The following is a 12,124-nucleotide window of genomic DNA, read 5'->3' on the forward strand; positions in this document are numbered from 1 at the left end:
TGTTCAGGAAATGACAAGAAGCTCCGCTGCTGTGGGAGAGGAAGCTACAAAGGTAGGTTGGGGCTAAGCCCTAGAAGACCTTAAATCTCAACTTCAGTCTTGGTGTCCTAAATGAAGTCTGAGTCATTTGTGGATTTTTAGCCACAGAGGGTCTGCTGAAGACAAGTATTAGGGTGACTTGGCTGGCAGCGTAAGCTGGGCTGAATCCAACTTCTCTCTACTGCCAGTTAAAAAAAACATCTATGAGAACCCACGGTGGTGACCAAAGTAGGGATTGTGAGCACAGGTTTGGAGCCCATGCTGACTTTTATCACTCATCGCGGAAACTTGAGTACTGATCCAATCTTTCTGAGCCTCAGTTCAAATCTGCATGATGTGCCGAACAGCACTGTTCACATCAGAGGGTACTGAGAGGACAGATGATGTGTGTCTTGCATTTGGCACATGCGGGTTTTTCCCTAAGAAGACTCTTAAGACTAAGGAGTGTGTTCGTTGAGTAGAAGAGGATTCCCTCGGTTATGGCTAGTAGAGAAAGAGATCTTTCCTCCATGAGACCAGTGTTTTTGACTCTCATTTCCAGCGCTTAGAGCAGTGCTTCAGGTGTTTGTTGAAATGAATGAACATTTCAGAGCATGAGAATAAGATCATTTCTGTTGGGTAAATTGTGTATAGTGTGTCTTTGTTGACATTATCTTTATATCCTAAGTCTTCTTGGGCACCTGGCATTTATTGAGGGTGACATCATACCTGTTCATGGACTCTGCTTCCTGAAGACTAGAGGAACAGTCCATTCTTAATTATTAATGCTTTGGTTATATCACTTCAGAGTATAATAGGTAGTTTGCTTTTCTCTCTTCTCTCTGGCTGTCTCTCTTCAGCTAATTCCTTGGTGAGAAAGAGAGAAAAAAACCAACAGGTGAAATATGAGTGGTCTTTTTGGAAGGAGCAGAATAAGGAGTTGAAATAATGGCAAATATATTGTCTGCCAGCTATTAACAATGTGCTTTTATGTATAATGACTTCACTTAATTTTCATTGTAATTCTGAAAGGTAGATACCATTATCCCATTTTACAGATGACAAAACTGAGGCACTGAAGTTAAATTACATGTCCCCTGTTACAGCCAGTACGTGAGGCAACCAGGATTCCAACTCGGGCTCTTGTGCCTCCCTGTTACCCAGACCCTTCTAGTTTGTTACATTGAAATGAACCGAATCCTTTCAAAACTAAGGCACTGGGGCCCTGGCTAGTATGGCTTGGTTGGAGCATCATCCTGTAAACAAAAGGTTCCAGGTTCAATCCCCAGTCTGGGCACATCCAGGAGGCAACCAATCGATGCTTCTCTCCCACATCAATGTTTTTCTCTCTCCCTTCCTTTCTCTCTAAAAGCAGTGGAAAAGAAAAAAAAAAAGACTGAAGAACTAGAGAGAGAATAACTTATCTTCCCTAAAGCAAAGGCCAGGCTGGACAGATGACTGAGAGTCTAGGAAACCCTTAGATGAGTTTACTCCTTCAGGTGAATCTATAGATTGAGGCAGCAAGAATGGACCTGCCTTAAATTGGCCTCACATAGAATCTGCTCCTTGTCTGATCTCTGCAACGGATCATATCATCAGGGAAGTTAGGAAGCACAGGCTGCAGAATTTAGATTTGAATAGTGACAACCAGGTACACTAATGGCCTCATTTGCCCCGAGAATTCTGGACTCTAACCTTTTCTGTCCTGCTCACAGTACTTTGCAGCTTCACTCCTGTGGCAGGGGACAACATTATTACAAAACAGTAAGATTTGGAGAGAGGCTGTGCGCAAGTGCCCAGCCTCATGACTTCAGGATTTTAACTACAAGCCCTTAATGTGAAGTTGTGAATGATATTCAGAAATCCAAAACCTCAATAAATCAGTTTTTTGGGGAAGGGGAAAAAAATCCTGTTTCTTCAGGTTCATTTTCAGCATAATGAAGGTGAATTACAGGGTTACTTAAATGAACATAAAATTTCTGATCATGTCAGTTAGTCAGCTCCATTATGGGGCAAATAGGGGAAAAAATCAGTGTCGTTTATTTTTAAGTGCCAGGCGCCTCATATACACATATATGATACAGCCCTGCAAGAACAGTAGCCTCCATTTTACAGAGAGGGGCAGTGCAGCTCAGAGATGGTAAATAACTGACTCAAGGGCCAGATGGTAAATAACTGACTCAAGGGCCCATCAGTTCTCTCATACACAGAGCGGGGATGGAGCCAAGGCCCGTCTGTCCCACTGTACCATGTAGACAAAGAGCACTTGGCTTTTAAAGGTAGTTTATTAGCACTTCTAAAACCAAGAACTCAGCGTAGAGTTTACCATTTATTATAGAGCAGTGGTTCTCAAATTTAAACACGCATCAGAATCCCTGGAGGGCTCATGAAAACATGGGTTGCTGATGCACACACACACCCCACCCCCCGCCAGAGTTCCTGATTCTGGAGGTCCAGGTGGGGCCAAGAATGGGTACTTCTAACAAGTGCCTAGGTGTTGCCAATGCAACTGGTCTGGGGAGCACAGAGCAAGCAGCAGGGTGCTGCACCGAGTCAGACATCCTGGACCTGCCACGTGCTGTGAACAAGTCTTCTGGCCTCTGTGTGCCTCATGTCCTCGTTGCTCAACCATGTACAAGGTCTTGGTTAAAAAGAACACCAAGACAACTGTGGGTCCTTCCATATATGTGCTGGTAGCCCCTGGTGAGGTTAGTACAGCTGTACAGAGAGGAGCACAAGTAGGTTTACAGGTATTCGTATGGAAAATAATACAATAAAAAATGACAATACAAGAATAAAGTCTGTTTTGTGTACTCAAAACTGTAGACTTACTTTTGCCCCACCCTGTTCATAGATAAATTGGGAGAAGGGCTTAGACCCAAACAACTCTTTTAACTCTGCTTGTAAAGGATTCTTCAGCTTCTATAAAATCTTTAAGGCAAAGAACCCGAAGGACACGACTTCTGAAATAACAAATCAACCCAACGGGGTTCGGAGAGCCTAAGTCCATCTTCATGCTGATTTCCTCACATAAGGTTGCACAGGCCCTGATGTGGGCATCCATCGGAACTGCTGCTGGAGCTTTTAGCAGTCCTCGTGGACCCTTGGGCAGCTTCTTACATTTGTGACATCTAAACTTGAAAATATGCTGTTAATTCCATAAACAGAAAGGCCATTTGAAGCAACACACACACACACACACACGTGTGTGTGTGTGTGTGTGTGTGTTTGGTGAATGGTGTGATTTCTCCAAAACTGACTGTGACTTGTTATTTGACAGACTAAATGAGGAGTTAAACTTTTTTAGATTGCAGGTTATTAGTGCCTCCTCTTCTCCATGTTTTCTTAGATAGCATCTTTCAAAAGCAACCCAGCAAGATCTAAATGCTGGAGAGACAACTAAATTACAGAAGCTGTTTTTCAGAACGAGCAACACATGCGATCCTGTCTTGCAGGAAGCTAGGTTACCTATTAATAAGAACAGTTCCGGCACAGGATGTTGGATGATGGGCAAAAGGATGTAAAGTTGACTTGATTTGGCCCAAACAGGCCAAAGCTCTGAAAAGAGGGTCCCTGGCCATTGTCCCTTTATTGGGACTGAAGCCAGAGGAAGACTCAGCCCAACACATAGTCTCACCTCTGTCTACTCTTGTTTCAAAATCCCAGTAGTTCAAATGCCTTCAAAATTCACCTAGTTCTGTTTCCCAGAACCCCCTCCCTAGTTTTTTTTTTTTTTTTAATTTATTTTTCAACAAGGTTACTTTATTTTTATTTTATTTATCTGGTTTTAGAGAGAGGGGAAAGGAGAAAGAGAGGAAGAGAAACATCAATGTGCGGTTGCCTGTCACACGCCCCCAACTGGGGACCTGGTGTGCAACCTAGTCATGTGCCCTGACTGGGAATCGAACCAGCGACACTTGGTTCTCAGGCCGACGCTCAATCCACTGAGCCACAGCAGCCGGGGCTCCCCTCCCTAGTTATTAATCAAAGGCTTAGCTGTGTCCTATGAAGCAGAGTCCTGTGTCTTTACTAAGTCACTCTGTGGTTGTTCCTCTTAGTGGAGCCTCTTCAGAGACACGGAGGAGAGAGGGCTGTTTATATCAATTCTTCTTAGTAGCAGGCGAGAGTGATCTAGTCAGAGCTTTCAGTGCTCCGAACAGTTGGGACAGCCAAGTGCAGACATAACCCAGAATATGCACATTGGTTACCTATTGATGTCGGCCTCACTGGTGATTTTAATTTTCTTTTTGTATATCTGAATTTCCTAAATGTTCATTATGTGAAAAAGGACACGCGGTCTTTTTTTTTTTTTTTTTCCTTTCTGTAAAAAATGATGTAAGTGTTGTTACCTTTTCCTGATTTCTCTTTGATGGTAGCATTGTTAATAGACTTGGCATTCTTGAGCCAATGTTACAATGAAGGGGCTTACACATACTGCTATGTGGTTCCTTCCTATTTAGACTAGGTAGCTCTCTCACTATTAAAAGGATCAAGTCTCTGAAACTTTTTAACGAAGCATAATTTTCACATTTGATCTACCAACGTGAAAAGCCCAGTTTTATAATAGCAATTAAAATGTTGTCACTTAAACTCAGCAGGTATTACCATGGCAACTGTGTGTTAAGATTGTTTTTCTCATTTCTTGCAAAATGGACAGGGAGATGTGTGCCGTTTTAAACTGATAAAGATTTTTGTTGCTCTCCCTTTATCTCTATTTTCTCAAGTTTATTTTGGAAGACCAAACAATGCTGCTACTCATAAAGTCGGCTTGCTCTGGTCTTAGCAGTTTGCCTGATCCAATGGGACTGGGTTTCAAGATTTTAGCACAGGGAGAGGCAAACATAAGGTCAGCCTCCTGCTTTTCCTTTTCCCGTCCCATCAGCCCCATCATTTCACCTCTGGTGCAATGGCTGCTGCTCCCAGACCCTGTAGGTTGGGGAGCTTCCCCACGGAGACAGCAGCCATCACTCATTGGGTCAATGGATAGTCCGTAGCCTGGGTCCAGCATCCAACAGGCCCAGAGTACTCAGCCTTGCGGGGCCATATTGAGCAGGTCCCAGGGACAGCCATGCATGGGGGCACAAGTCAGTCAGAGGCTTCATATTTGTTTCCAAATCTGCACTCCTTGTTTCACCAGTCTAGAAAATGCTTGCTATGTTTCAAGGTAAGGAATGTAATAATGACTGAAGGTTGGGCTTTAAGGAGAAATGATTGATATCTAGTCTCAAGCTAAGGCTGGCACCGAGCCTGAAAGGAGCTGGAAACAAACCCAGGTGCTCCACTAAGCAGGGCCGCTCAGGATGACGTAGAGAACCGCTGTTAGGGACGCAGAGGAATTTTTAGATACTCACATTATGAGGAGCTAGCAAGGAAATGGCAAAATTTCTTCCTCTGCAAACTCTTGCGCTCCATTTATACTACAAGAAATCCTTTTTTTTTTCTGCAGAAAAGCAGAGGAAAGGACTAAATGAACACTGGCCCCCTAAGCCAGGATGTACGGAACTAAAAATGCAGGGCAGAACCACCCTGCGTTTCCACATCACTGAGGGAAATTTCTTCTTTAGGAGACTGGGAGGAGGGAGGAGGGGGCTTCACATTTCTCCATTTCTTTTAAGCCTGAAACAGAGAAATTTAATGTGATGAGAACACAAGTCCTCTTGTCCGTGCCCCAATCTAAAATGTTTCTTCTCTGGGTTTATAGTACTTCAGAAATACCCGGTAGCCAAGATAACACTGTTACTTTCCACCAACCCCCCCCCCCGCCCTGCATTGCAATCCTGCAGCATCAGAACAAAGACTGTGTGTGTTCGTGTGTGTGTGTGTGTGTGTGTGTGTGTGTGTGTAAAGAGTCGAGATATGTGTTTACTGGAAGGGAGAAAACTGAGACTAAAAATTGCATTTAGCAGAGAAGCAGGTCTCTTCCCTTCCTAAGGGCACTGCCTTGTGGCTGCGAGGGAGGGCGGCCTGTGCAGGATGCTGAGCCAGTGAATGGAGAGGCCTGCGGGCCGGGGGAGGGGCCGCCTCGTCCCTGGGAGGTGGAGGTGCAGCCGGGAACTTGAAGCTCTCATCAGCACCAGGAATGATTTTTTTTCGCATCAACAGTAAGTGCAATTTCGGTCATCAGCTCTGCCTGGGGCCGATGGGAGGCTGCTGTCTCCAGGTGCCTTGCTCTTTCGCTGTCTCATTGTGGTTACAATAGAAATTACCGAGGAGATGGTGGCTGTGGAGCGTGTGCGCTCGGCCATCGGGGGATGGGGTCTTTCACAGTGCCAGCATGCGTGTGGTGTCTGCAGCCAGCCTCTGACAGCGGAGAGACGTGATGACACTGCGCAAAATGGAAGTCCTCCAGCGACGTAACTGCTTCAAAGAGGCAATTAGCGCAAATGTATTGTGATGTCCGTGCCCCCAACCAGGGCTTTGGGATCTCAGAGTAATTGATTATCTTACTTTAGAGATGGTTAGTCATTTTAAAAGATGCAATTGTATAGAATTTGTTCAGTGTTTTAAGCAACTGACAGCTGCCCACAGGTCTGAGTATCTGTTTGTTTGGAGGCAAATTCAGATCCTTCAACCATCTCCGTTTTCCTGAGTATGTTTTAAGTTATGCTGTCTGCATTGGCATTGGAATTGTTTCACTTTATGCTGATCTGGCGCCTTTATAATTTAACTGTAGACCTTTTAGTATGTGAGAGTATAGAACTGAAATGTAAATTATTCCATGTACATGAATTTGATACTTAAAGCCTCCATTACAGCTTGTAAGACTTAGGCTTGGTACATAGCATGATACTAACCTGGCTTGATATTGTTTGTTTTGGAGAGAGAGCAGGGTTCCTAAATATTATATTTTGATCCAGCACTAGTTAAAAGAAAAACTTTGTTCACCTTGATTATTTTATGCATTTCTAACCACAGTCCCTGAAAAAGAACTTTTCATTTGTAGCTACCTACTTGGGCAAAATTTTTATCTTGTTTGGTTTCATATAAAAATTATTTTATTCAGGTTTTTCAATAGGCCACACAGGTGAAAAACTTCCCCTTTGCCCCTAAATATTTTGTTTCTCCAATCGTTCGAACTGAAATTTAGCTCAAGAACTCATGCTTGTTTCTTCCGGAGAAATATGATTTAATGACATATATGTGTGAGCAATGTCAGTCTAGCGCACCTGCATGAAACATGGCAAGTGCAGAGATGGCGAGCCACGCAAACTGCCCCGGTGGTTGATGTCATGCAGTATTGTGGTTGCTTCCCTGTGCCGACAGTCTGGTTTCTGAATGGGTTTCCTTGTTTCTCAGTATTAACTCAGGATTTAAACTTCTCTAAGAGCAATATTAACGAGGCCTGATGTTGAGGTCAGCTGCTCGGGTTGGCAAAGGACACGTACTTTCTGACTTGAGAAAGGTGACCGTTGGATCTCAATGTCTGTACAGAGGAGAACGATACAACCTCGACAGTACACTGGGTAGTTCCTGGAGGGAGTTGTAACATATCTGAGGAACAGTATTTCTTTCTGTTACTGCACATTTTTAGACATTACTCCTTAAGTCAGAGGTTGGGACGTGGAAACATGTTAAATCCTGACCAGATGAATGTTTTGTAGCTTCCTGGTGACCTGACCTTTCCCTTCCACCTTTCTTCCTCTTCAGTTTGCCCTAAGTATACGTGTAGTTGGCATGCTTGGGCGGTCCTTTGCTTGCCCAAAATGGAACCAATGTTTGGAGCATGTGTGGCAGCAGATTGCTAGTGGCAAGATGGCTTGGAGGTGCTCTGATCTTTAATATATAACATGGCCACCTTGTTTATGAATAAGATGAATTTAAAGGTATGAGCGAACATTATTTACTCATTCAGAGGGATATGTATTGAGCACTTCCTTTATTGTATTAAAATGTCTACATTACATCAGAATTAGAGTGAGCTCTTTGGGAAGCAGACCTATTTTCAGTTTTCTTTGTATCCTCAGGCTCTGCACAGGACCCTGGTTAAATGTTTATTGAAAGGGCCCTGGCTGGTGTGGCTCAATTGGTTGGAGCATCATCCCGTGAAACCAAAAGGTCACAGGTTCAATTCCCAATCCGGGCACGTACCTAGATTGTGAGTTTGATCCCTGGTTGGGGTACATACATGAGGCAACTAATTGATGTTTCTGTCTGTCTGTCTCTCTTTCCTTCTCTCTCTCCTTCTCCTTCTCCCTCCCCTCTCCCTCCTCTTCCTTCCTCTCTGAAATCAAGAAACATAACCTTGGTGAGGATTTTTAAAAATTTAGAGAAAATAATGTTTATTGAAAGGAAACCATGAAGAATCGAACATGGGTACCCAAAACTTAGCGCTGGGTGGACGGCTGCCTACCCACACCTTCCCCAGATTATCCTGGTAGACTTCTGATCCTGCTCCCTGGCAGGAACAAAAACCATTCTGTACCCCCAATATGTGCACATTAGCATATGCAGGTTTATATGTGGTACCACAAGGAAAGTGCCTAAGGATAGCAGCTCTGGACCAGACTGCTCAGGTTGGAATTGTGCCTCTGCCATTACTGACCATCTCACTGGGGCAAGTTATTTAATCTCAGGGCCTCAGTGGCTTCATCTGTCAAATGAGGGTGCTGATGGACCGACCGCATAGCATCTGTGAGGATTAAATGAGTTGCTGGCACGTAAAGTGCAGTAGGCCTCACACAAATAAATGTCACCCTGTTCTATAGATGTCCCATTTTAGTAATCAAGTTTGTAAATTCTAAACCATACCTAGTGTAGAAATTTCAAAAGAATGGTATAATAATAGAAAGTGTAATATTTTATTTCCACACCGCATTGGTGTGTCTTGAGCCCTCCAAGTTTGGTGCCACTGGCCTGAAGTACCAGGGTCCCAGGTGAGCCAAGCAAGTTGTCCCTCCCACTTCCTCATACTACCCCCTCTTCTTAAGGCACACCCCACCCCAGGTTTAACAGGATTCAGGATCACTGCATCCCTGTGTCTTTTGCACACGGGTTATTTTGTTGCTTATTAGCTCCCTTCATTTAAAAACTTGCACTCGAGCCCTTTTGTAGCATGAGAAGCTGGGGTCTTAGGCTGGAATAGGGTCAGCTTATCCCAGTGGTGCTGCTGTTCTAGGAGGAGGGCAAGAGAGCCGTGCAAAGGCTGCGGGGCTGGAGCACCTCTCTCCACCTATGGGGGGCACTCTCCGGGCTGGGCTGCTCCTCCAGACAGAGCCTTCCAAGAAGGTGTCCCCTTGCAAACTGTGTGGAAGACTCCTTGTCCCGTGGGGCCTGGGGTTCTTGGCTGCTCAGCAGTGTATGGAGTGTTCTTTCTGGTCCCTGGTCCATCAGGGTGACGAGACATTGGGTGAGGAGGTGCACCTCTGAAGCCACGGAAACAAAGGAGGGATCTCGGTTACAACTGCATCCAGGCCTGGCCCTGGGTTCTGTTACTTTTTAATAAACTATCTTGTGGCTCTGAAGGGAATCCCTCCTGTGGTGTTTCCAATAAGAATGTAATTTGGAAAACATAGCCCCTTGAAAATTATTACGACCATAGTTTCTGGGCATGTGTCTCTGTTAGGCACTGTGCCAAGTGCCTTTCACGTGTTCATATCTCATCGATCCCTCTCCACCACCAACTGAAAGAAGGTACTGACTCCTGTTGACACTGGGTTACAAATGAGATTTAAACACTGGCAGAATTCAACCCAGACCCTCACCATAGTCGGTGCTCTTCACCCCCAGACGCCACAACCTACTTCTAAGCGTGTCTGCCTCGTGGCAATGTTGAGAACAAAACATTATGAACAGACTGTGTGAAGTCCAGAGCTGTAGAAAGGAGGTGTCACGTCATTCCCAGCAGTAGTAATGAGTGCTAGTACCCTGCTGAGCACTTCCTCTATGTCAGAGGCTTTGCGTGCATCTTGTTTGTCTCACAACTACCTGCAAGGTGGATGATTTTGCAGATGACAAGGCAACTGGGAATCAGGGAAGGTGGGTTTCTTGCAGGGGTGTGCAGCTCCCAGGTGGTACAACAGAATGTAGAGACCCAAGTCTGGTCTCCTCCAGAGTTCCGGCTAGCAGGCCTTAACTTCACCTGGACGTTACCACCTCCTTGAGGCTTGAGGGTCCTCAGAGGCCTGCTAGCGATGAGAGGGCTTGAGGTAAACAGATTTTCCCTAAATCACAAAACTGGCTGGTAATAGAGCTGGAGCAAGAAGTACCAGGGTTGGGTTGGTCAATTGTAGGACACAATAAGTAAGTAAACACACACAATTCTGTAATCTACTTAAAGAGCTTGTGGTGGAAGGCTTATTATACACAGTCATTCATTCCACAAAGGTGGTGGACACCTCCTGCCCCCCGGCGTTGTGGGAGTGCCGAGCATGCAGAGGGAGCAAGCCTGTGCAGCCTGTGATGGGTGCACAGTGAAAGGAGGGTGCCGGCACAGCACAGGGCGGGAGGGCCCCGGTGCTCCGGAGCACTTGCACAAGGGGCAGTGGTAGATACTCCAGGAGGAAGGAAGAGGAGCCACTTTGCAGGGTGCAGGGTTGGAGGCAGAGAGGCCACTGACTTCTTGAAGACCTGAAAATGGCTTTGTCAGAGTAGGGCGAAGACTACGGAAGGGTCTGAGCATGGGTCAGACCTGCCATCTCAAATGTAAACTGCAGCTACAGAACCAAAGATGGGCAGGCAGGCCAGGAGGGTGGTAGGAAGCAGCTCAAAGGCAAGCAAAGAAGAGATGATGATGGGGGGTGGGGTTCAGAGCCCTTCCTGTGAGTTAGGGCCAGGGCCCCAATTTCTTTTCCTGGTCCATGGGATAGAGTTCTGACAGCACCTCGTAACCTGAGTATTGATAAGTGGGAACTTCCCATTGTAGCCATTACTTCAAGTCTCTGGATTTCACTAGAAATCCCATAGATCTCCAGAAAAAACCTCACTGACTCTAGAACTTTCAGGCAAGCAGTTGATGGAAGCATTTTATTTCAGGATCTGTATACAGATCGTTCTCCCTCCTTGATAGGATGTTGACAGACCATGTGTGTTAGTCCAAAGCCTGTCCACACCAAGCTAGGCAGATTGGTGAGGTAGATGGATTTAGAACTGTGCTCGAAAATTAACTGGGCCCCGCCCCACTGCCTTTTGGGCTGACATAGTTGCCCCATAATGGGCTGGTTCTATGCGTACAGTACCCTCGACCCCTCAGACTAGACATGGTGGAGTTTGGCACATGGTCTGTGCTTGCTCAAGATGGGAGTCCCATGAGAGCCATCTTGGGCCAAATACCAACAAGTGAACCAGGCGTGTGACATCTTCAACCCATCAGGGAAGGTCACTGGCTGCTGCAGTCTCAGGGGTACCCAAGACAAAATGAGGTAGGAGTCAGGTGTGGTTACTTTACCTAGAGAGAAAGAAGCGCCATCTCCTCTCTCCCCTAGAGCCTCAGGAAGATGCACTGGGTCTCAGGGAATCACCCTCTGGGAGTGATAGGACTTCCTATTTGCTTGGATGGATGAACTCTAAGTCCACATGAAAACCAACGGGAACAGCAATTTTGGGAAGTGTCTTGACTTAGATCTTTATTCAGTCTGTTACAGTTACTGTTCTTTGAAAACTCTTATCTGGTGAGAATTGTTCCCACTGAAATCAGTCACCAGTGCAGGTTGCTTTTTACCCTCCAACAACCTTATTGAAGCATTCTCACAGCTAAATGTTGCTGCTTGGTAATCCACCTCTTTCTTTTCTTCTTCCTGCAATTTGTTTAGGGTGAAGAAGCTGAAGGAGACCTTTGCTTTCATTCAGCAGTTAGACAAAAACATGAGCAACCTCCGCACCTGGTTGGCTCGAATCGAGTCGGAGCTCTCTAAGCCTGTCATTTATGACGTCTGTGACGATCAAGAGATCCAGAAGAGGCTGGCCGAGCAGCAGGTGGGCAAACGGGAAACGAGCTTTTGTGCGAGTGTTGTAGGTACACACGATACCTGCTAACTCACGCCTTCGTCATACTGGCTGTGTGTTCTGGCGTGTTCACATTTCATAACATTGCCTGTCCGTGTTCTTGTGTGTGTGAATTGTTCTGCCTACCCTTCCATCACACAGCTCCTTGTGAAATACTTGGAATCAT

The 12,124-nt window shown here is 45.5% G+C and overlaps 1 protein-coding gene across 1 annotated transcript in view; it reads left to right on the forward strand.

Annotated features, from left to right (window-relative positions):
- SYNE2 (spectrin repeat containing nuclear envelope protein 2) overlaps positions 1-12,124 on the forward strand; it is a 295,528-nt gene that overhangs the window by 262,148 nt on the left and 21,256 nt on the right. The window contains exon 98 of the mRNA XM_090270971.1: positions 11,766-11,928. Coding sequence (XP_090127097.1) covers positions 11,766-11,928 — 163 coding nt within the window. The remainder of the gene's footprint in view (positions 1-11,765; positions 11,929-12,124) is intronic.

The sequence above is a fragment of the Furipterus horrens genome, unplaced genomic scaffold (genome assembly GCF_987537825.1).
Source record: "Furipterus horrens unplaced genomic scaffold, mFurHor1.1.pri manual_scaffold_3, whole genome shotgun sequence".
Lineage (NCBI taxonomy): Eukaryota > Metazoa > Chordata > Mammalia > Chiroptera > Furipteridae > Furipterus > Furipterus horrens.